The 26968-nt window shown below is 35.3% G+C and overlaps 1 protein-coding gene across 19 annotated transcripts in view; it reads left to right on the forward strand.

Annotated features, from left to right (window-relative positions):
• ADGRL3 (adhesion G protein-coupled receptor L3) overlaps window positions 1–26968 on the forward strand; it is a 757443-nt gene that overhangs the window by 416714 nt on the left and 313761 nt on the right. For all 19 annotated transcript variants that reach the window (XM_053922390.2, XM_045185777.3, XM_053922389.2 and 16 more), the window contains one exon: window positions 15861–15970. In XM_053922390.2, coding sequence (XP_053778365.1) covers window positions 15861–15970 — 110 coding nt within the window. The remainder of the gene's footprint in view (window positions 1–15860; window positions 15971–26968) is intronic.

The following is a 26968-nucleotide window of genomic DNA, read 5'->3' on the forward strand; positions in this document are numbered from 1 at the left end:
TCAAGTGGATTAAAATGCTTGAAATATGGTAACCAATGAGGAGCATATGTGCTATTCCCCCTTTGCCCCTGTCCTTTCTGGACTTTCCATCATTTTAATGCAACTTGCTTCCAGCTGAGAAGCCACCAGAGTGGCTTTCCTTCAAGCTGATGCAAACATCACTCTATAATTAGACCATGGGGAACGCTGCAGAAGGAAACAGCCACCTTCTCCCACTCCTTTAGGGACTATCATCTCTGCAACACACTCAAACTTCATCACCCTCCACAGCTAAATTCTCTGATATACATGTATGCCTTAGGTAAATAAATGTTTATTTGTAACTGCATATGTTCGAAAATATATTGCCAACTGCTGGTAACTCAAATCAATATCTGACAATACAGGAATTTTATTCACATAAGTATTTTCTCTCTGGAGACTCTATTCTTAAAAATATGGTGCCAAAAAATTCCCTTTTAACAGTAAGAGCTAAGAAACAAGGTTGTCTTTTTAATTCTGTAGCTAACAGATTGCCTAAGCCATTTCTTACATTTGCTCTTCTGAGAAATTTGAGTATTTTTACTAATTCTGAAAATGTCTCTTTCTTTAAAAAGAACAAACAGTAATGATAAAACAAAAACCTGATTATAGAAGTCTGTCTGTACTATGGCATATAGGCCATGGCTAAATGTTTTAGACTACATATTAACATCAAAGAAAGATGGCAAATTTATTTATTTTGACATCTGAGATTTAGGTTTATATCTTAATCTTTTGGGGGAATAACAATAAACATTGGAGAGCCAGAGACAGGAGTCTGTTGGTAGCAGAATGCTGCTGCCTACTCCTGGGCCACAGCATAGCTCAGAGGAACTCGGGGTGGCAGAGGAGCAGTGCCTGTTGGAGGGCACTGGAGGATGGCTAGCCACCGTGAAGGGCTCCTGCTGTGTACACATCTACACACAACCATTTCCTCCTTTTAGGTCCACTGCAATTTCTACCCCCTTCTGTACCGTCTTTCTTTGTACCTCTAGCCATTCCACTTTCAAAGCTGGAGTCAGCCTTCCTTGTAATTCCTGACGTTGCAAATAATTGTGAAGACCTTCCAATTTTTACCACTTCAAATATTTCTTGGGTTCACCCATTTTTCACCATCTCTCTTATGAGATTCCTATGCCGGTAGGCTTGTGCTCCACAGATTTATTTTCTCTAGAAATGGCACATCAACCTATATCAAAAGCAATGAGAGGTTACTACTTCCTCGCTTATTACACATTCCATGATTTCACTGAACCAAATAGACCAAGTCCAGACTCATTTAATTATGAGCTAGGTAACCTTTACATGAAGCACATAATTGCTTAAAGCCTTGGCTTTCTCACTTAGACACGTACACAGCCCCATTAGGGTCATTGGGAAGGCTACACAAGATAATGTACATAAAGCACGCTGCCCAGTGTGGAGCATAGAGGAAGCAATCAATATGTGTTAGCCATTATCATTGGTTAACATGTTATGCAAAATATCTATATTAGAGTCTCTAACCTCCTCTCTTGTCAGCCTGTAGCTTCTACTCTCAAAGCACCAAATGGCTTCTAGATCTGTTTCAATTCCCTTTCTCTTTTTCCTGAGTGACATGTCTTTTCTATTCTCTCATTAATTTCACCAAGGTGACTGGTACTCATCTCTTAACACTCAATTCTGATGTCACCTTGTCCAGGAAACCTATCCTGATGTCCCTTATCTTGTCCAGGTTGTCTCTGTTAGTTTACTAGGACCAAGTACCACAAACTACATAGCTTAAAACAACAAATATATTCTTTCAAAGTTCTGAAAGCCAGAAATGCTAAGATGTCAGCATGGATTTGCCACCTCTGAGACTGAATTCTATCTTTCCTCGCTTCTTCCTGGCTTCTGGCGGTGGCTGTCAATCCTTGGTCCTCCTCCACTTGCGGCTGCATCCCTCCAGTCTCTGCTTCTGTCTTAATACATTGTTCTCCTTGCGTGTCTCTGTATCTGTTCAAATTTCCCTCTTCTCAAAGGATACTCATCATATTAGATTAAGGGCCCACCCTGCTCCAGTCTGACCTCATTTTACCTAATTACATATGCAAGAAGACTGATTCCAAATCAGGTTCATTCTGAAGTACCAGGTTGAACACTCAAATATATCTTCTGGAGAGACACAATTCAGCTTATAACTCTGATCCTTGTGTGTACTTTCATATTACTTCTGCATGTACACACCTATCACATGCACTGAATTCATGGTATGTTAATAATCCGTTCATGTGTCTGTCTCCTCCAGCTTTCAAGCTCTTTAGAGCTTGTGCCATGTCTCATTATCTAATCTATCTTTGTGTTCCTAGCACAGGGCACACAGTGGACTTTTAATACACGCCCATTATGAACAAATCACTGTTCACTGTTTAAAAAGCTAATCTTATGATACAAACGATTACAAGGATTAATAATGTCACATAATACCTAACAACCTAATTTTTATTTTTCAATTACTACAAAGAGAACAGAAATAGAAATACTTTGAACCAGGAACAGAGAACATTTAGTTCTTTTTCCAGGGTTCTCATTGTGAGTGCTGCCTTGGGGAAATTACTTAATTTCATCATGCTTATCTATAAAATATAAATGAAGAAAGTTATAGCTTACAGACTCACTTTCAGGTATTTATATTTTGTACTTTCCATTCTAGACCCACCAGAGACTTAGGTTAATCAGAGAGCAGAGGCTACTTCTGAAGAGCCTAGTATGTCATGTTTAGTTCTTATCCTGGAGGGAATGAGGGTCATGGAAATTAAGTGAGAATTAAGAGAAAAGCTGAACTAAGAAGCTGGTTGGGAAAATACTAGAGGTGGAGGAATGAGCACACACTGGTTACCGGGGCTGATTGGATGTTGGGAGAGAGGGTGGGGAGAGTCAGGGAACATTATTGAATGAATTTTGAATACCTCATCACGTGCCAAATATGAGGCTCTAGATGCTGGAATCTAAAATTTCACACCTTGATAGAATGATATAATTTTTGGTAAATGTACTAAATGTAGGAAGCTTTACATTCTTATGCATGTAAGCTTCAGTGAAACCTCTATTGAAGTTATTAAACCTGGTAATTATAAAATATTTACATTTCCCTCAGTGTTGCTCACTTCAGCTTACCTTTGATGTCGGGTGGTGAAGCCTATTCTAGTTGTTTTACACATGAGTGAGTAAAACTCAGAAGGATGAACATTGGCTTACACAATTATTACTTTGAATGTACTCCTGATTCAGATAGTTTTATTAAGGCATATATGTCATTTTAATCTTACTTTCTCTGACTACACCCACAGAGACTCCATTCATTTAACTACAAAAAAATATCATGTTTCTTAGTCATTATCAGGCTTCAGGGAGGTTTTCTATAAAGACAAAAATATTGCTTGTGTTTGGACAGGGCCATGATTTTCCCACACAGCACAATTCGTCCCTAAGAAACAGTTTCTGTTTTTGTCTGTATTGATCAAGAGTATGTTAATTAAGCTGTTCATGAATAAAATCTAATGCCATGGTGATGTAAAGATCACCACACATTAATAACTTCAGCTGACGGCACCCACTGTGAAGGAGGGAGAGTGAAATGGAGGGTGCTAACTGCCTTCCTTCTGCTCAGCGTCATTTCCGCCTTGAACCCGACGGGCCAGGCGTGAGACTGCAGTTTAGATGGTAGAATACTGTACTTCGTTGCCTATGAACTTGTTTTATTTTATTCGGAACTCTGAATTAAGGACTTAAAAAAGACCAATTTTTTAAAGAAAACTTACTTGTTTTATTTGTACCTTCTTAATAATCTACACCATACTATATTTAGTAGTAATTATGACATCTATAATTCAGTAACAACATACATTGGGCACTTATACTCTCCTAGGTTTTATGTGGTATTGTCCTACATGTTATTGCTTTAAAGCCACAAAATCACAGATGCGATTTTGTTATTTGTAATTACAAATAAACAAAAACTGAGGCCCTGAAAAGTTACCTATCTTGTCTTGTTTTCCTCAATAGTATGGGTTCACAGGTAGGCTTCTGAGTTTAATTCTAGGACACTTTCTATATCACTAATGGTCTCTAACCTCTTGGCTGTGGATTGCTTCTGTACCTCATATTATAATCCTACTTGAATATATTTTTCTGCTGGATATGGAATAAGGACCACAACTTTGAAAAAGACAAATATGAAACACTCCCTGAAAACAGTGTCTGTCCTCATTATAAGCTGTCATCAGGTGTTATCAGAGCATTTTAAGATGAATCAACCAGCACATCATCTTTATGCCCACAGCAACTTTAGCAGAAGTTATGCAGTTGTGAATGATACAGACCAGCGTTACGGGCATGTGGCAAGTTAGGTTTCCACTGTGCCTGAGTTCCTAGGTACCCTACACTTGTACACTATCTCTAGAAAGGGGCTATTTGTCAACTCAATACTGAAAACAATGTAATGGTTTAGAGACAGAGAAATGTCCAGTAAACATAGGAGAAACTTTTGGGAAATTTAGCAGAAAAATAATGTATATGAAAGCTGCATTGTGTAGATGTTTTGTAAAATTTTGAGTTAAAAGGCTATCGAAATATGAAGTAATTAATATGGGTAGTCTGGAAAGAATTCTGTTCTATTTAAATTTTAAATGTGCTTTGGACTGATAATGACATAATAAATGTTCACTTTGTTTTAAAAAAGGAGGAAAGGTATTAAGGAACTGAAAATTATCATTACCTTACATTTCAGTGATAATCACTGTTGCTACAAATCTTTCATAGCTATTCTCTACATGTGTACATATGTAGAGCTACATAACTATTTTTAATGTTTCTATTTTACATTCCAATTTGGACTTTTTTTCCAGTTTGATAAAGAAAAGTGTTACTTCATCATTTTCAATGGTATCTAGCATTGCGTACAAGGGATGCACCTTAATATATTTAACCAGATTCCATACATTAAAATGCTTGTTCCATATATTTTCAGAGTAAATTTTTATGTTTTAATGTCTTTCTTGGGTAACTCCTCTACAGTTTTTTTTTTGTTTTAAAATTTTATTTGTTGATTTTTAGAGGGAGAGACATCAATTTGTTGTTCCACTTTATGCAGTGAATTTATGCATTCATTGGTTGTTTCTTGTATGTACCCTCATCGGGGATCGAACCCACAACCTTGGCACATCAGGATGACACACTAAGCAACTGAACTACCTGGCCAGGGTTAAATTGTCTCATATCTTAACACGAGGTACTTTTGCTAGAGAAGGAAACTTGAGGGAATAGTATATCTCAGTGTTGTTTGCCTGCCATAAACCCGTACCCTAACTGCACCCCTCCCTTCTTCCTCATTAACACAGACCTGATTTGTTCACTCTCCTGTAATTGGCTAGGTGCTCCAGAGGAGACCAGGTGCCTCTTTGGCCCTGTGATGGTCACTGGGTAAAACTAGTCACATGGAGGTCATTCCCTTTATGTTAGTGCTTTAGGCATAGACATGCACATTGGCTCATTTTGACCAATGTTTTTATTTTTTTAAGTGTTTTATGTTTTACAGAGTGGCTCATATGTAGAATATCCTTATTCGTAAAATGAGACACCAGAAACTTTACATTTTCTGGATTTTACCTGCATCATGTGACATCTGCAAATGCACTAGCCATCTTAGGACCATAGGACAAAGTCCAAGAGAATTTTATAGACTCGAAATCATGACCATGACTTTGTTAACCAAGTGAATTTGTCAACCTGAATCAGCCCATCTTCCAACTTTTAATATGTGAAATGATACAACCCTTACTTTTAGCCACTTAAATTTGTATTTGCTATTGTTTAGCAGCTAAATTTTTCTGGCACACATAGAAATGTCTTTGCAATTTCTGTTCCATTTATTGCTTTCTGATGATACCATAAATCAAAACAGATAGAATATATGCTTGGGTTGATCTCTCTGAGGTCATGAATGGATATCACTTAACAGAGCCTGCGCAACAAGCCCCAGACAGCGTCAGAAGTGAGAGAAGCACCTGAAAGGAGAGGGACCCCTGAGAATTAGCAGCATTCAGGCACTGGCACGCACAGGCTTTCTTGCATAGTTTGTATGAGCACCTCGTCTATTGCATTGTACTTACAAAGCACGCTGACAACTGACATTATCTTTATTTAATATTAAAACACAGCACTTCTTCCAAAAATCTATGTATCAACATAAGGGCAGAGTTAGGCACAAATGTGTACTTCTCTCTGCTGTGCAATCCTGCTATTGAAGCCTTTTAAAATATATACAGGAGATTGTTTTACTTGTGTGTGCAGGGGGTGCATGCACCTGCACACACACACAGAGTGAGCAGCTTGCTCTCATTTAGCACTTTAAAAGCAAGTGTGCATGTGTAATTCCCACTATAATTTAATATCAGGACAATAAAAATCTATCTTTTTACATTAGGGGAAAAGAGCAAATATAAGGAAGCCAAAGGCATTTCTCTAGCTGTTTTCATATTGTTTTCTTTATGGATTTTGATGTGAACTTACTTCAGTAACCAACATTAGTAAAATCCCTTTATCTTTCCGATTCTCTTTCTCATAGTTTGATTTTATTTCTTTTTATTTTTCTCATATATAAACAGCTTGATTTGTAAATACCACTTATTGACAAGAAAAAAAAAAACACCTAAATGACTCTGTGTGACATTCTTCATCTTAGCCCTTTCATGCAGATAAGACATTTTTGTAGCTTAGGGAAGAAAAGCCTGCCTTGCAGCATTCTCAGGAACTATAATGAATTAAGTTTGTCTGTGACTTAAATAAATAAACAAGTAGTCCTGTGAACTTCCTAACTAACTTTCAGCAAACTGCATGTTATATTCGCTTAAGAAAAATACATACGGCCCTGGACGAGTTGCTCAGTTGGTTAGAGCACCAAGGATGAGGGTTTGATCCCTGGTCAGGGCACGTACAAGAAGCAACCAATAAATGCATAAATAAATGGAACAACAAATCAATGTCTCTCTCTCTCTCTCTCTCTCTCTCTCTCTCTCTCTCTCTCTCTCTCTCTCTCTCTCTTTCTTTCTCTTTCTCTCTCTTTCTCACAAAATTAAAATTTAAAAAAGAAAAAATATATACATATAAAATAATGCGTAAGAGTAGTGCTCCTTTTTACTTAGGAGAAAACAAGCAGTGCCTCTATTTGCTACACTTTCAGATAATGAATGCAGATACACCCTCTGATTTACATGGTTAACCATACATGACAGTAAAGAATGTTTAGCTCTGACATGCTTCCACAAGAAGATGGTAATAAACTAATACAGTTGAAATTACAGTCATTTTTAAATGAAAACTTTTTCGTTATTCTGTACAACCTTTGTTACAGCATTCAACTACGACTAGAAGATTACCGCTTAGAAATCACCAACCCAGAATGCCAGACTGAAGTGATTTGCCAAGCAGTGTCTGTGAACATGCTGATTTTAAAAGCACATTTTCATTTCTTTTGGGTGCATGTTTCTTTGAGTTGCACTTATGCGCCTGACATAGCTAATAATTTTATATGTGGAATGGGCTCCATGAATATTCTATGGATGTTGACTGATGATCATAATAATGTCTTTTATGAAACATTACACAGAAATTGTGTGGAATATTTGGGAATTGGACTTCTTTGCAAGATTATTACATTTTCAAATATCTTTCTATATTTTCAGAATATTATCAAATTAATTTGGGAAATTCCAGGAATAAGCCTTTAAGGTTCATTAAATTGTAAATTAAAAACTATAAAACTGAGAATTGCATTGTGATTAAACAAAACATATAATGTCGTTTAGCCAAATTATCCTCAGAACATTTATTTGTGCTATAATATAAATATGTAAGTGGCGGTCTATGCATCCTTTTGATAAATATGCATCCTTTTAAGAAGTAAAACTGTATATTATGGAGGCATTAAACTCCATACAGCCGTGCTCTGCTGCCATGACATACCTCTAACTCTGTAAGACTTTTTCAAGGTGCCCAATTCAGGAGACACAGTTTTCAATATGTCTTTTTATGTAAGTGCCTCTGGTAGGCTGAATGATGTCCCCCACCCAAATATTGACATCAAAATCCCCATAACCTGGGGATGGTACTTTGTGTGGCTAAAGGAACTTTACTATGTGATGAAGTTAAGGCTCTTGAGATGGGCAGATTATTCTGGATTCTGGAGGGAAGCCTAAATGTAGTCACAGTGTTCTTTTAAGAGGCAGGCAAGAAGGACAAAGAAGACAAGAAGTGATATCACATCAGGATCAGGATTAGAAAAGCTGGTGCCACAAGCCAAGGAATGTGGGGACAGCCTCTAGAAGCTGGAAGAAGCAAGGAAAATTTGTCCCCAGGTCCTCCATAAGGAACCAGCTCTGTCGACATCTTGCTTTTAATCACATTAAGATCCATTTTGGACTTCTATTTCTGAACCTATAACACCGTATATTTTCATTGTTTTAAGCCTCAAAGTTTATGATTTTTTTTTTTCAAAAGCAACAAGAAAACTAATTCAGTACCCTAGTTTCTGTAGTGCTCCTCACTCACTCACTATTTTGGTCACGTTGTCACTTGGTTGTATAAAATTATATTTCACTGTGAAGGAATGTTTGTTAAATGACATATAAAAGGAACAAGAAAATGAAAGACTTGAGATGATTCTAAAGAATCATCTTGTGAATAACATAACTTGGTTTACATACATTGTCACAATGTAAGATCCCACAATAGGTTTAGTTTATAACAGAATCGAAAATTATGAGTTCTGCCCTGACTGGTGTGGTGCAGTGGATTGAGCACCGACCTGCAAAGCAAAAGGGTTGCTGGTTCGATTCCCAGTCAAGGCACTTGCCTGGGTTGCAGGCCAGGTTAGGTCCCCAGTAGGGGGCACATGAGAGGCAACCACATTTGAGGTTTCTCCCCTCCCTTCCCCTCTGTCTGAAATAAATAAATAAAATATTTTTAAAAATTATGAGTTCTTACCATCTTGCTCATCATAAATTGCCACTTAAATTGTAACAACATTGGCAGTATTCTTTCTAGATACATAGCTGCAATATAAAAATGAGATAATTTATTTTTTTTAATCATGGCAATTGTTTTATTTTTTTCTCTGACCACTTAGTTTTCTCACCATTTAAGATCTAGATTCCATTCATATTTCACTGAGAGATAGTTGCCTTAGACTTCTCAGGCTTCTAAGTCCGCAGTGAATGCAGCAGGTCTCAGTGGCAGACGGTGTAAACTCAGGGAAATACTATATTGTCTTGAGGAGGAAAAGAGAGTTGTTGTTTTCACTGGCATTGAGAAAAATGTTATTATTCACAAATGCATTTATGGTTTTTTTTCATTGCTACATGTTTTCCTGAGAATTAAAAACTCCTAGTACCCTGACTACTTAAACCATTTTCAGATTTTAAACATTACAATATTGTGATGGTGGTGCGTTTTTTGCCTTATTAATAGATATCTTTAAAATGTTTTCTTCTTAGATCATAGGGTCTTATTCTTATATGATGCAAACACTGTTTTGTCACATTAGATCCTGGAGACTACTTGGGGATACTAAGTGTATGTGTGTTTTCAACACAGATGCTTTTATATAAATGTCACTTGATAAATTAATGACATTTCATTAATTCATCTTTTGAATTTACATTGATGGCTAATTTTGCTAACAAAAAGATACAGAGCACTTATGTTTGTTACACTATTATATTTGTCATTCCATTGATTTTCTTTTCTTTTTTTAAATTTATTTATTTTTAGAGAGAAAGGAAGGGAAGGAGAAAGTGAGGGAAAGAAACATCAATGTGTGGTTGCCTCTTGTGCACACCCTACTGGGGACCTGGCCCTCAACCCAGGCTTGTGCCCTGACTGAGAATCAAACTGGCCACCCTTTGGTTTGCAGCCCGCACTCAATCCACTGAGCTACACCAGCCAGGCTCGTTCCAGTGATTTTCAATGAAGTTTTATATATTTACAGGGCTGAAGAATCAGTTGAGCAGTTCCTTAACATTCCCAGGAATGGCTTGTTTGTACACACTGATTTTAGAATGTAATAGGAGTAGGTGATTGAGGAGGTTTTATTAATAGAGAACTCCTGTGAATTATACTCCCATTTCATAAATACAACAAAATTTTATTTAAATTATTTTAATGGTACCACATTTGATAACAAGAGCTGTGGAACCCACCTGTACCATGTTTATGTGTCTATTATATGAGACTGTTTTGAAGTATAGTTATGTTAGAGACTTATTTTACGTGTTTCATCTATAAGTGTTGTAACCAAACGTGAGATAATAGGCTGCTAATATTTGAATAATGGAAGCTAAAACTAGTATTACCTTATTGAATTTAGTAGAAAGGAGACTCATTATTTTTATATATCATAAGAGCTTATCTGAATAGTTCATAAACCCAGTGGTATCATTTTTACTGTATGTTGCCGTATGTTGTCACAAATAGAGGAACTTTTTTGCCCAGAGTTGACTTTTCCATTATCAGTCTTTTTTAAAATTATTTTATTGTTGTTCAATTGTAGTCATCTGCATCCCCCTCCCCCCACTCATTATCATTCTTAACTAATTTTGCTCTTCACTGTTCTTAATTTTGTTTTTATATGAGCCACACTGGGAGGAAAAAGTTAGCAGCAAATGCTTCTGAACCCTATTACTAATCCTGTGATTATGTGCACTTCCCTGCAGCCGTCATAAGACATCTATTGAAGTTAAACAAAATTGCTTGAAATTTATTGCTAATAGCATTCAATACATTAAATAACATTTATTAAACTTTATCAGTAGATGGCAACTGTACTTAACTGGGAGGTTTATAAATGAGTTGAATTAAAATGGCCTCTTTTTTAGTTTATTTTTCTTTTGGAATAGTTTATGTACATAAACAAATGCTCATTTATCCTGTTACTCCTTCCACCTTATGTTCAGAGATTGCTCTTTCCGATTGCCATGTGCCAATTTTGATTGAGAGAGCTTGGCTCTGCAGTGTTAATTCAAATTCAGAACCTCTTTGGAATGCCTGAATCTCACCACGACTGAATGAGTCCCGGGCCACTTAGGTGTTTCGCAGCTGGTGTTTACCTCATCAGATCATCACAGTACTCCTGAGAATCTACCACGGGAATTAAACTGGTTTCCCAGAGTGACCATACAATGTGTGACTCATGCTCCCACAAGACAACAAGATCGTGGTTTTCAGGTCGCTGTTTTGGAGTCTCGTGGCTATCATTTGGTTACTGAGATTCTGAAAAGTCGTTTAATGTCTCTACATCCATTTCCTTCTCTGTGAAATTGGGAATAGTGATATTCATCTCAAAAAAGAAGTAACAAGTAGTGTGCTATTTGTGAACATACTCTCAGTGTAAGGGTTACACAGGGAGAGGGCACTGCTACTGTAAATCTTGGACTGAGGGCGTCGCAGGAAAAGTAGGTTGCGTACAGCTGATTACTTAGGGCTTACAGTTTGTTCTTAATGTGAATCTGTTTTTCATGTTTCTACTCTCAAAAAAATGTATGTGCTTTTCTATGTGGCCCTTCTTCTGTATTGTAAGTTTCTCTCGAAAGACTCCTCAATCCATCTGGAATGAAGTGTTCTTAACCCATCGTGAAACAGGTGACTAATGTTAAGAATGATACCTGATAATAACAAAATGGTTATTTATAGATACTGTTCATTTTTCATGCATTTTAGAAGCATATCAACCTTAGGAAGCAGTAAAATAACTCACCTGCATGTAATGTATGTGAAAATTGAAGCTCCAGGAGATTTCTTTGAGAATTCTACTTAGTATTTGTCAGTGTCACCTGCTTATACTTCATTCATAAATTGTCAATTTTCAGGGTAGAAAAATTTTTATTGCATAAAGTTTCTGATGAAAAATATTGAAACTTTCGTCATGGATAAGCCTTAATACTTCTATAGATTATAAGAATTTTTTTCTTACATTATATTTTCTTATACTATATTACAGGCATTGTCGTCATTTTTGTTTCCTATAAAGTAGCAATAGCAATGACTGCAACATACTACTGTACAGCATGTTTCGGTCTGTATGCCCCTTCCCATACACCATGTCAAAACACAGTCTCATGGATAACAAATGGCTGCTTGTATCATTTTTCTGACATATACATCAATCATTAGTATTTTTAAAACTTAAATTATATGTAAATTTGTCAACGCACATGTTTAGATAATTGGGTGGATGGACGATGTATATAGTGTCCATTATATTGTTAATCCAATTTATACAAATATAATCACTTGAAATTCTTCTTGATTCAAAACAGCTTCCTGTGAAATAAACATTTTCATAATTGTAAATTTTAACCTTTATGCCCTACTCATATGTATGAATAGTAATCTTATTTGTTGACATTAAACATTGATTATTTAAATAATAAAATATTTGCAATTAAATGCTTATATCTGAAAATTACAAGAATGGACACAGCTTCTAAATGAATTTTATTATTAGATATGCAGTATTTAGAAAAAAAGGTTAATAATATGAAGTAAAACAACAGTAGGGCAAAAACTGGAGATCAACAATGATATTATATTTATGGACTATTTACATATCATCACATGTTATCATATATTCTTTCATTCTTTAATCATTTCTACTTTATATGTGTTCCTGATAATAGCTAATTTTCTATAATAATCATAGAAATAACAGAATTTATATAGGTGCTCATTGTATGAAATCCTCAGATAGATTTATGAGTTTATTTTTAAGGTATAATGTGAAAATTATATTACTTTAATTGCAAAAGCATGCCCTTTAACCTGAGACCGCTTACTGAAATGTATTTTGTATGAAATAGGGATGCAGTGCTATTCTCTCAGAAGTCTGAGTACACCAAAGTGTCCAGCTCCCTGTCTGCATGCATGTGTGAAGACAGTCACATGCAGGTCACTGGGACTATCTGGCGGGCTGGCTGACAACCGTCCTCAGACACTGAATCCACACAACAGAACTGTGGAGTGTGTTGACTCTCAGGATTAGCTGTAAAGCACAATTGCCTGATAAGTACAGAATATTGGCTTTTATTAATCTTTCAGTGATAACGTAGAATATATTTTTAAGCTTAAGACATTCAATAAAGAATCAATTTTAATTTAGGGACTAAATAAAATCCTCATCAAGCCTGACAAGTAGAGGCCTCCAGTAAACACAAAGCATTTTACTTTAAATCAAAATGAGTTCTGCCCTCAGTGCTCCCTACTCTGGCGGTATGCTGGCAAGGAATCAGAGTCTAGTTTTTTTCAGAGAATGAAACATCTCTAAGAAAGTAACACAAAGATCTAGTCCTGAGGTACAATATTTCTGAGATGAATAAACAAGAACATAAACACAGGATAACTAGATTGTCTCATCTTATAGTCTCAGTGTCAATATTTTGGGTAGAATAAATAATTATTTTTTCCTCACAAATATCTATTGATTGATAAATTATCGAATTTAGAAAGTTTTTTAGTAAAAATTACCATAACAAAGTCACTCTAAAATGTAGGCCTTTTTCAGCCCTGGCTGGTGTGGCTCAGTGGACTGAGTGCTGGCCTGTGAACCAAAGGGCCGCTGGTTCAATTACCAATCAGGGTACATGCTTGGGTTGCAGCCCAGGCCCCCAGAGGTGGGCGTGCAAGAGGTGAACATACGTTGATATTTATCTCTCTCTTTCTCCATCCCTTCCACTCTCTCTAAAAATAAATAAAATCTTTTAAGAAAAAAAATGTGTGTCTTTCAAAGTAGGAATCAATTTTATTACAGGTGTATTTACCCATGATTAAATCAGGTTAGCCCAGTTCTGTTTAGCTCTATTGCCACAAAAGATGTCTACTTTGTATTTGTTTCAATGGTAATATTTTATCATTCTCTTTAGATATTTCAAGTTATTTTAAATTATAGGATATTGGCATTTGTGGACAATAATCTGTAAGCTTAGTGTCATTATTAGGCTGAACATAAGAAAATGAGAATTAGTTCTTTTTCTTCTTTTAAATTACATTTATTGGAGTGACATTGATAAATAAAATTATGTAAGTTTCAAGTGTACAATTCTATAACACATCATCTGTAGGTTGGATCATGTGTTTATACCCAGAGTTAAGTCTCTTTCAATCACCATATAAATGATTCCCTTTACCAATTTGTTCTTTTCTCCTCCCTTGTTTTTTTTATTGATTGCTTTCAGTTTTATATCCCACATATGGGTGCAATGATACGGTTCTTGAATCTTTGTCTGACTTACTCTGCCTAGCATGAATTCTCCAGGTCCATTCATGTTGTTGCAAATGACAATGTTTCATATTTTTTATGGCTGAGTAGTATTACATAGTATACTACTATGTATACTATGGTAGTATACATAGTATACTACTATGTATACTAGTAATATATATATATGTATATATATATATATATGCTATGTATATTTCCTTTCTGATTTCAAATGATTTCATTTATTTTTATATTGTTGTTCAATTACAGTTGTCTCTATTTTCCCACCATTACTCTCCCCTGCCCTCCCCACCTCCCACCTTCCATATTCAATCCTCCCCCACCCCATTGTCCATGTCCATGTGTCCTTTATACAAGTTCCTTGACTTGACCACTCCCCTTCTTTCCCCCATTATTCCCCTCCAGCTTCCCCTCTGGGCACTGTAAATTTGTTCTTTATTTCCAAGTCTCTGGTTCTATTTTGCTCATTTGTTTGTTTTGTTGATTAGATTACACTTATAGGTGAGATCATAGGGTATTTGTCTTTCACTTCCTGGCTTATTTCACTTAGCATAATGCTCTCCAGTTCCAACCATGCTGTCTCAAAGGGTAGGAGCTCCTTCTTTCTTTTGGCTGTGTAGTATCCCGATGTACTACATCTTTGTTTATCCAATCATCTATCATAAGACACTTTGAATGTTTCCATGTCTTGGCCACTGAGAATAATGCTACAGTGAACACTGGGGTGCATATATCTTTGCAAATACATGTTTTCAATTTTGGTGGGTAGATAGCCAGAAGCAGAGTTGCTAGGTCATATGATAATTCTATTCTTAATTTTTTGAGGAACCCCCATACTGTTTTCTATAATGGCTGTGCCAGTTTACATTTCGCCAGCAGTGATTTAAGGTTCCCTTTTTCCACTTCACTAGCTATTAAAGAATGCAAATCAGAACTCAAAGAGATACCACCTCACACCTGCTAGAATGATTACTGACAACATGAGAAGTAATGATAAGTGTTGGAGAGGTTGTAGAGAATCAATTCTTTAAAATGGTTTTACTTCTGGGGTAGTTATTATTCATTTCTATAAATTAAAAGTTTTTAGATATATTTTAGTACTTAAATATTAACTTTTTACTATATTTTTGGTTTGCCTAAATGATTTTTAACACCATATTTTATTGTCTTTAAAATGATTGTCATGATAATCAGTGAGTTTATTTTACAGCAGTCTAATAAGACTTTATGGTTGTCTTTTCTTAATTTGATTTTACAGCGAGAGGGAGTCTTTCCTACCAGTATTCTTTTGGCCAGTCAGTTGTGCTTAAGCAGTATTTAACTTTCAAATCAAAATCATGTTGTGTTCAATCAGATATTAAATTAGTTAATATGAGTAAATGGAATAAACAGATTTTTACCTCTAGTTTATTTTAAAGTATACGAGATAATTTCCTTAGTCTAAAATCCTAAATATGTGTAATAGGAACCAAAATAAAATTAGTATTGGTGCTAATAATGGTTTAAGTTTGCATAAGTGTATTATTTCTTTTTTTTCTTTTGACTTCAGGTGCAATAACAGAACCCAGTGTGCGGTCGTGGCAGGCCCTGATGTATTTCCAGACCCGTGTCCAGGAACCTATAAATACCTTGAAGTGCAGTATGAATGTGTCCCTTACAGTATGTATATTCCTACCATTTTCTTGGAAAAAAAACGATTAAGTTTTGTTTGCATGCATGTGTAAAATATTCTATATGAAAACATTAAAGTAATAGAAATTATATGAAAAAAACTAGGTAATTTTAATTTTTCAAGACCATAAACTCTTCTCACCATTGGAAAAATTAGATGTTGCTTACATGATACTGCAGCTTCTAATTTTGACTATACACTTCTGTACATGAATATCTCTTCTAAAACTCAATTCTTAATGTAAGAATATGAAACATTTTTTAAACGGCTGAAAGTGGCATGCCAATATACATTGCTCCAGGTCCAAGTAAAAGGTAGTGAACATGAACAATACCCTTATATTTTACACACACACACACACACACACACACATATATAGTGGTATAGAAATTGATAAATTTTGAATTTGATAGAAGCAATTCTATCTAAGTTTCCTGTGCTGTCAGTATTTCAAGAATAAAAATATGTTCATCGAAGGAGAGTAGACTGAAAAGAAAATACAAGATTACATGAACTAAAATACTCTTCAGAATGTATCTTTTACAGCCCCAAGAATTAGGTCTTTGCAACCTTTATGTCAGATATGGTATATACCAACAACTTATTTTTTTCTTTAGAAATAATGAAGAATCAAACAATGAAAAATGAAACACTTTCTGACTGTTTTACCCAAGGGAAATATCACCATGTCAAAGGAAAATATTTTTGAGCTTTCTAGTTCATTATTCACGAGGTTCCTTAGTGAAGCTCACTCAGGGAGTCCTGTATTCTCCTATCAGATATTCAGCTTATCCCAGAGGTACAAAACACCTGAGATCATAAGCAAAACCAAAGTTCCGCCTTCCTTTGACATCTCAGAAGAAGCGGTGTCTAGAGATGCGCGAGGTGACCGCCAGGAGACAGCTACGGGCCTGCCTCGTTTCTGCTCATTTCGTAAGAGGCAGCGCGTTGCTCGTGAGTTGTAAGTGGACAATTTGACCAGCAAAAAGTGAACTGAAGTTTTCAAATAATAATGAAAGCAAACAAGACAAAGGTTTATTTGTGCTTTATTTATAGTGCATTTGATTAGAGAAAGTTCAGTGAAATTTTATAAAGCTGATTGTTTTAGTTACAAAAATGTAAGTGTGTAGGTTTGGCTGAACTATCAACTGAGATTATGCTCAGGAACCTTTCTATGCAAATAGGAAGCTTATACTGACCATTTCTATTCATTAGTAACAGTTTAAAGAAATGATATTTGAGGTCCAGTTTAACTTACATGGTTCAGCAAGTTGCATTTGTTTACATTATTTTTAGTATGCTTCAGTTAAAAGTATAATTGGTAATATCTTTAGCAAGTTCAACTTGATTTAAAAAATAACCCAAAATAAAATATAAACCTTTCAAATAAACTATAGGGACTCACTGAAAAGGTAGATTGGTTTACTAGATCCCGAGATCAGGAAGCCTGCCTCTGGTTTTGCAACTAATAGCCTGGGCCCTTTAGTTCAGGTAAGGTTGGATCTCACCTTGTAGATCTTCCCTGATCTGCAGTAAATTATGATTTTAACCAACACTGAGCTCTTGTGCTTGTCTCTAACATAAAGCAAATAGTCTTTCCCAATGCTGAAAATATCCACTTATTTATAATAGCCATCGTTTGTTGACACTTACTGCATGCCATTTACAACATGGGTTAAGTATTTGCACAGCCCATTTTATTTAATTCTCACCATATCCAAACTGTCGGGTATGAGTATCACCACTATACTGGAGGGGAAACTGAGGCTCCATTGGATAAGTAAACTAAGTAAACGTCTCTTGGAAAATGCAGATTAACTAGACAATGGCAGAGCCAAGACTTGAGTTGTCATTAATACCCGTGCTTAAGGGCCCAGCTATGGTTGTCCTCATAGATTTTGTACTTTATATTTTTATGACTTAGTAAATCTTCAATATTTGACTTATAATTTTGTATCAGTGCAGCAATGGCACATGGTGAAAGCAAGTCCCCCGAAGACTCAGTCCCTTTTTCTTAGTTCTTTTGCTCTTTACTTTTAAGAGGTTTATATATCTTGCTAAAAGCAAATGGATCACTGCAAATTTATTTTTCTCAACATGTATTAAAGGCTTATGACGTAAAGTAGTTTTTTTCCATAAAAAATGCTACCCACTGTTTAGAATAATACTCTTAGCAAAGTGGTAAATTAAGAAGTTTTTTAAATTACCTGCATTGTAAGAGTAAATTCTGTGCTTACACTCGTTAAAATATCCCTGTTGTGTTATTGGAATATCAACTTAAGAGTTAAGGTTAATTAATGTTTGAAGATTTTCATTCTTTGTGTTGTTGTTCAAGTACAGTTGTCTCCATTTTCTCATTGAACAACTTGAATAAACAAAGAAGTAATGTTAGTGCTATTTCTTATTCAATTCAGTAATATCCAGCTTCTTTTTGTATTTAAGACAACAAAATTCACTGTATATAGTGATATATGTTTTCTTAATATTTGTGGACAAATAGTATTGATATTTTTTAACATACTCTTCATGTGTGTTTCCATAGTAATATTGATTTTTAAGGTGATACTTTTTTCATGCAAAAATGTAGAAAAAAAGAAAATATAGAGATATAGAAAAAACTTAAATATTTAAGAAAACATCAATATCAATGGTATTTAAGCATATCACAGCTAATTAAGACAAAAATTCAACAAATTTCATTGTATTACACAGAAAAAATATAAAGTTACAAATACCAAAGGGAAGCTTGCAATAAATTTTCACAGATTTTTAAGAGTCAGTAAATAGGTACATCAGTTAGCAGTGGTAGTTTTGGAAGAAACTGAGACTGAATCAAACATCTGGTATGACTTTTTGTAAAAGATACTGACCAGAAAGAAACTAGGAAAAATTAATGATTGAAAACAACTTAATGAGGCCACCTTCTTTCAGTGTCTTATACTCAATTTTTCTGAATTGCTGTAGTTAATGTTTTAACTTTTTTCCTCCTGTCTGTACTTTCTTGTTTGGGTTCACAGATATCCTGTTTGTGACCAAATTTGGAACAGATAAATCTATACTTTTCTCTGTTCCTGTCACACCTTAGTTCCAGTGTGACTTACAGACTTCGTGCTTTCTTTTGAGGTTTGATTTTTCTCCTTAGCGATATTTTCTCCCCACGCGATGACACAGATATTCCAGAGGTTAAACCTCAGTGTTTAAGAATGCCACATTTTTGCTCTCCTAGCTTCCTCCTTCTCACCCCAACACCCTCCCTTCTGGTGGGATTTGGAATTGAAACTGTGGCATCTTCAAGTAGAGCTTCCTTCATTTATTCAGTTTATAGAAAGAACTTGTGTTAGGGAGAAAATGATAAAACAACTAACCACATTCATGGGGTATTTCTGAGCAAAGAAACTTACTTTGTATCCTGCTGACAATTTGTCTTTCTTCCAAGGCATACAATTTCACGCACATTAAACTCAAAAAGTGCTCATCTTCTCTCCCAATCTCGCCTTTCTCTTCAATTCTTTGTTTCTTCGTTTCAGAAATACAAAGCACATATTACTTATTCTAACAACCTTCTGTCATGATGGATTTTCTTCAGAAGTGGAGGGAGGAAGCATTCAATTTTTAGAGCTACTAAAAAGCAGTGTTTGATTAAATCAATCTTATGTTATAGCACTTAGGGACTTTCTCACCAGTTACATCAGCCATCTGAAGAGTTATGTGGATGGTTGTCTTTATGGAAAGATGTGTAAAATAAGAACTATTAAAACTGAATATTTAAAAATAATTATATGATCTTTTAGTTTAACTTCTTAACTATAAGAAAAATGTATTGTTAGCATTTAAAATAGAGAAGTCTTTACCTAATTATAAATAACTACATTATAGCTAATGCTCAAATAAGTGCATATTTTAATATATGCATACTTTTGTTTTTATTCTATAAATAATTACATATTTTAAAACTATTGTGCTGAAAGGAAACCATATGTTTATATTTAAAAAGTCACACAAGTGACAAGATATCATCTGATTATCAATGTACCTCAATGCCATTTTCAGTTTCTGACATACAGAGAACTTGAAATACATATATATTGCATGATTGAAAGGAAAAAGGAAGTTTAGTTAAATGGCTCCAGAAGTATTACATCCATTGCTAAAATAATAAAAATAAGAAATCCTTGTCTACAAACAAGACCTTATTAATTCAAAGGGAAGCTCTATTGCAAAAATGCAGGTTATATGAATTTTAGTTTCTCCAAATTGTTTGGTGATTGTGGTTATATTCTTCAATGCTGCTAGCAACCAATTTGTTTTTCATAGTCTTCTACATACCTCCATATAATATAGCAAGTATTGGCCCTTAAAAATTTTCCCTTCTATAAGAGCAGCGCCAGTATCTGAATTATTTTGTTTTAGAATATATATGACAAGAGGAACGGTACTTGTTTTCTCCCTTTTCTCTCACCAGTTTCTTTCTTTCTCTGTCAGATAGCTTCCATTTCACAATGTCTTATACCTAAAAGATAATCCATAAGGATTTTGCAAAGTGATCAGTAATTACTTAGTATTTAACTTAACCTTTGTATTCCCCAAATATTATATATTTATGAAAAATTGCTAACATCACTTTAGAAACCAGGAAAGATAGGTGGGCTATATTTTCTTGCAGTTTCTCATACTAAAACTCTCTCATACCTTCGGCTAGCTTTTTCAAATGTTCATGGAAATTATTCTCAACTACATTATATCATTTGCTTTCAATACCTCTCACTTTATCTTTCTTCTATCAGTCAACAGCTATTGCAGACCAGGAAATAGGCTAAACGTTAGGGCAGAGAGCTAGGGTAAAGATTCAGCTCTCTAGGAATGTATTCAAATGGGGCTCTAGGTCCCAAAGTTATTGTGTTACTAGTTCAGGAAAGCAATGGACAGTTTCAAAGTAGCAGTTTACAGAGAAGGCATCCAGAGTGGGTGATTGTATGAGGTAGGGGGAAGGTTTTCCTTGAGGGAAGGTTTTCTGGAGATGACCCTTGAGCTGAATATACTTTAGTGAGTCGGACAATCATTTTTAGCAAACAGAACAATGTAAGATCAGAGGCTGGTAAATGTAAAAGCCAATCAGTGTGGTGCCTGTATAAAATAGGGCATACTTCCTGCATGCCCTGGTTCCTCTGGGACCTCATCTGCATCACGGTGTGTAGCACAGAGACAATAAACTATTTCTGAATGTCATCAGCTGTCATATTGATAGGAAATGGTTGTTTGGAAAGCTTTAAAAACCAATTTTGACTAATTTAAGTTACAAAAAGAAGCATTTTTCTGGTGGGAGGTTGGTTAGGGAGGCAGATTCAAAGTAGTAGTTACAGAATCAAAAGAAAGAAAGGTGAAAACCGGGTCCGAAAAATTGCTATCCAGCGACCTAGAGAGCAAGAAGTGGTGGACAGTCTCTTAAGGACTCCGCATTGCGATGAATTTCAAATTGATCCATCTAATCTAATTCATGTAATGATCTATGTTGGGTCATGGAGACTGCATGAGATCCAGGATCGAAGTGTTGTTTCCAAAGGAGAATGAGACTGGCAAAGAGCTTACAAGTGATTAGAAAGCCTCTGGCCCTTCAGTGGACCTGCGAGCAAGGACTGCAGGTTGGTGGCTCTGGGCCAGATTCAGCCTGCAGAGAATTCCTCAGGCCTCCCTGACACCTGCAAGTCAAAGAAGGTCTGGAGACTGAGCCTGCTTACTCCTGGGCAACAATAGGCTAGAGCTCAGTGGGTGCTGCCCTTTTTAAACAGGGCCTGTTCTTTGCTACTTGCTGTATTTTCCAGCACTTACTGCGTTATATATATCTGGTGCACCATAATCATTTAAAATGTCTCTTGGCTTCTGACGATACTTAAATTTACAACTCTTGGTCTACAGCTGGATCTAATCAATGCTAATAGATGTAAAAGCACTCTAAATCATTCCTACCTGTATTTTTTAATTTGAAAAGATAACAATGACTTCTTGTACCAACAATAATTCAACCAATAGAAGTTTATCAGTGTCTGCTATGTGTCAGTCACTGTGTTAAGTGCTGGGGAGAAATAGATTTGGGCCCTTTGAGCTGGCAGTCTCGTGACTAAGGCAAATAATAAACACATGAACCAATGTATATATTCATCAATGATAAAATAGGAGAAGAAAGTGAACATGATCATATGATCTCAAGAGTAATGAAAGGGCCAACTTATGTAAGGTAATGAACATCTGTTCATAAGACAGGATATTTGAAACAGAGAATGAGAATGAGACAGTCAGGCAAGGAGCCTGGAAGGAACTTTGAGAGCAGAGAGACGGTCAGTTCCAAAGACCCTGAGATTGGGAAGAGGTAGGCCTCATCTAGCACCTGATGCAGCCCAGTTAAGATGGGGGTGAGTCTCTCCTGGACTGGCTGGACGTGGAATGTGCAATACATCAGTATAGGCAAAAGTCATTTTAATTCTCTTTATGAATATATCAAACTCAAGTCAAGTGAGTGCTTAGTGAAATCAATTTTACTATATTATATTTATCTGCCATTTATATGAGGCAGCTAAAATAGTGAATGGGGAAATAAGTGGATTTTGAATGTATGAGCTAGGTAAATAAGATGAATAAATGTAGTGAGTGTCCATTTACATTTCCTTACATCTTTAAACATAAAGAAATTTCTCACAATGACTGACCTGTAAACATTGAATGAAGTCCATATTTATGGATTTCCAAATCTGCTCTGTATTTGCAATTTGATTTAGTTTAGCAACATTTAGTGAAAGCCTAGTTAACTTTAAAACATTGTACAATGTCCACGTGCCCCCAATAATATACATATGACTGGTTCCTAATTTCCAAGAACCTATAATCTCTTCATCATTCTATCATCCTTCAAGTAATCAGATTAACATAGAATCAAAGACTGGAAAGGGAAGTCAATAGTATTTAGTTTTTGTTAATATGTATTTTCTTCTTACTACGCCAATTGCTTTTCTACTTCAATTACAACGTCAACCAATGCAGAATAGAACAGTGATATGGTGAAAAAGAAGTGGCTGTTTCCCAGTATGTGCCTATGGCAGGGTAAATTTCTAATTCTTGCTTAGGGTCTCTGTCAGGTCCTGCCACATGTTCCCTTTCTTTGCCTCTGAGAAAGGATAACATAATGGTTAATAGTAAGAGCCTCAGAATTTCAGTTCTGACTTTGAAGTTGCCAGCTGTGTTATAATAATAAAACTGTTTTACTGCTCTGTGAATGAGCCTCTTCACTTAGAAAATAGGGATGATAATCACTTCACACAGTTTCCATGAAAATTAAAATTAAATATATGTAAAAAGCTTTGTACAGTGATGTTCATATTAGCAACACTCAGTATATTATAGCCATTCAAATTAATGTGCCTGTTGAATTTCAACACTTGTTGAAGTATTTGGACAACCAGTGCTATTGTACACTGGGGATGGGAATTATGTAATGCTGTTAATTCTTCCCAGGATTTGAAGAGCCCCAGGCATGAATGAGTTAAGCATTATGTAGCACTCTTGACTCTTTGTATAATTTTGCAGACAAGACCTCTGTCTGAAATCTTTTTTTTATTTTGGATCACCTCTGGATTCTGAGTTTTTTTCAGAGCTAGTTACAAGGACGTTTTCTTTTCTTTTTTCTTTTTTTTTTTAAGATTTTACTTATTTTTAGAGAGGGGGGAAGGGATAGAGAAAGAGAGGGAAAGAAACATCAATGTGGGTTGCCTCTTGCAAATCCTTACTGGGGACCTGGCCCGCAACCCAGGCATGTGCCCTGACGGCGAATAGAACTGGTGACCCTTTGCTTCACAGTCCAGAGCTCAATCCACTGAGCCACACCAGCCAGGGCCCAAGGGCATTTTCTGTATGATTTAGCGCTCATTCCAGATCTCACTTAAGAGGTTGCTCTGTTTAATGCCAAGCGATACTAAGACAATTCAGGGAAATTTTTGAATCCACACTCAGTCCACTGTGTTTCTGTGGATTCTCTTCCCATTTACATTCCCTAATCGGCAGCCCCCTTGGATTGCCCTGCTGGTAATGGTAATTGCATGAATCACACCCAAGCTTGCCATTAAGTTTAGGCATGAACTTTCCTATTGGTGTTAGCTTTTACTACTAGTTTATCTGCAGCCCCATTTCTCCAATTAGATAGCAATGGATAAGAAGCTGCCAGTCTCCTCAAATGTTTCCAGGTGGACCCTGGCCATGTCATTTATTTCAGTCAGCAAATAATGGTGGAGCAACTGCTTTATGTGTCTTCACATACTGTCTTTAGGCAATAACAGTGGAATTAATTATAAAGCAATATAAACCCATCTTTTAATTTTTATAGGTAAAAAAATCTGAGACTCAGAATAAATGAAATAGTCAATGATTATATAGTTAAAACTCATTGACTCTTAATTTCTGATTGAGTTGTCTTTCCAACATGCTTCTCTTTTTCTTTGAATTTCAAAGTAGTTTCTCTACGGTCTAGAGATGGTAGGAGTGGTTAAGGCTTACTCTCAAAGATAAAAAAAAATAATAAAAGATTGTAATATATTCTCCTTAATTGAAATTTGGCATTCAAACTCACTTTCTCATTTTAATTCAAATTCTTCCATAAAGATTTCAGGATTCAAAATGATCCTAATGTGACTGTTTGATTATTTGGTATTTGCCTTCAATATGTCTTATAATTAATGAAATTAATGATGGGGGTATTTTGAGAGATCAAAAAAAAAAAAAAACCCCACAACTTTCTCAGTATTTTGAAAGATAAGTACAGTATAGGAGATGGAGTAGCCAAAGAATTTATATGCATGACCCATGAACATGAACAAAGATGGAGGAATTGTCTTAGGGAGTGGGGATTGCTGGGTGGAGGGGGGCAAAGGGGGAAATTTGGGACAACTGCAATAGCATAATCAATAAAATACAATTTAAAAAAGAAAGAAAGAGCAATCTTTTTGTTTATGTGGCTTGATTTTAAACTTCATGGCCTTTCTGATAAGTTTAGTTCAAAATTACCAGTAAGTGAACCTTTTAGAGAAGGTGGAATATGCAGCTTGCTTTTATCTTCACACTAACCATTTATTTTGGAAGCCTTCATACATGCATTCAAATTTATGTGGCAAGTCTCTTCTGGTCTCAGTTTTTAGAGTAGCTTGAAATAAGTACAATACTCAGCAACACTGATATCTCAGATTCCAAAATTGTTTGCAGTTAAAAAAAATCTTATGGAATTATGGAAAGAAGAATGAATCTCTCCCAAAAGGTAGAACCTACCATTTGCTTTCCTGTGACTTCCCCGGACTTGCTCTCTTCCCTATTCTCCTTACCAATTAGAGAGCCACCTGTGTTAAGTTTATCAACATAACAGGGAAGCCTCAGAAAGAAAGATCATATTCAAATTTGTTGGAAACAGAATGCATTTGTTTTTGCAAGAAGGCTTTCATTTTTGTTCTTGTGGATTCATTATGTTTGCTAAAGCTCTAATAGAACTTGTAGCCAGTTACTTATGTATATCAGAGTCCAACAGGAAGTGTGTTCTATGATTGTATTTTGGTTTCATCCTTATGTGTTACTCAAGAAGAGCTATTCATCCAGACTCATCAAGCTTAACTTCAATAAAAATGCCTACATAGTATGAGAATATTATTGGAGATATTGTTGAAGCAAAGCTCTAAGAATCCTTATTTTCCTTTTTTATGCATTTACTAATGCTAATTAATATTAAAAGGGTTTAATACAGCTTAGGTCTCATAAATTATGAATAGCATGCTCTGCAATAGATGGCAGATGTTACCCTTTTTAAGAATGAGTGAAAAGTGTAAAGCATGAAACAATGCTATTCTGTGTCTTTAGGACTTGGCAACCTTTGTCATTTCTCAATATTGGCCTGCATTTCTGATTAGCACTGATTCCAATACAAAATTTAAGAGTTTATGGTGAGTTATATTACTTGATTGAATTCTACCAGCTGCTGCTTCTTGAAAGTATCAAATGACATTTTCTAAAATGTTGAAATACATTATTTATCCTCAGGAAGTAGCTCGAGTACAATAGGAGCTCTTCCTTAAAAATCCCATTATCATTGGTTCTAAAAGTGTTGGAGATCCAGAGCTCATAGGGACCAACCTATAATGACCATTTTATTTTACCAAAGTAGTGGAAAGCCAGGACCTTGTTTTCCCCTTTCATGGATAGTAGGATGAAGAGTCTCACTGTTTACTAGAAATACCCAAATGAATCTAATGCTTTTGAAATGTGATTAGTTTACTTCTTTAATGTAAGCATCTCCTTCAAAATGTTTGACTATTCAAATAAGTAATATACAGAACAGAATAAAATAGTTTCTAGCACACAATTAGTGCTTGATAAAACTTTGCTATTATTATTGTAATGTTTTCCATACATTATGGATAGAGTATGCAGTTTATTGTTGAAAACACTCAATCATAAAATTCTGAATGCCAAGCTATAAATAATATCATCCACTCCTTACATAAGCACTTGAGATATTCTGGATGTGTTTTTAAGAGTAAAAATTCTGACATTAATCAGTATTCTTTTAGTAGATTATAAACTTTTTAAAGAAACTCAGGTCTAATTTTATATTAGTGATGGTTGCTAGCTAATGATTTGATGCAAATTAATCATTAAACATTTAGAAGCTTATTCTCTGATTGGAGTGGAAACTGGAGTGACTTAGAAGCTTATGTCCCAGGAAATAACTTATTGAGAAAGAATATGTTGGGGTATTTAATAAAAATAGACTATAAATCCTTCACTTGATTTTCTTAACTCTTTGTTAAAATCAAAAAAGAAAGAGAAATTTCTGGAGAAACAAAATGAGCATTTTTCTAAAAGTAGGTACTGTTCTCTGAACAAGTTCCAAATGCTAACACTGTGCTAAATTCTTTGTATACAATAGCATTTTGTTCTCACAGCAAAATAAGGAAGATGAA

This window comes from Desmodus rotundus, chromosome 4, assembly GCF_022682495.2.
Source record: "Desmodus rotundus isolate HL8 chromosome 4, HLdesRot8A.1, whole genome shotgun sequence".
Classification (NCBI taxonomy): Eukaryota; Metazoa; Chordata; class Mammalia; order Chiroptera; family Phyllostomidae; genus Desmodus; species Desmodus rotundus.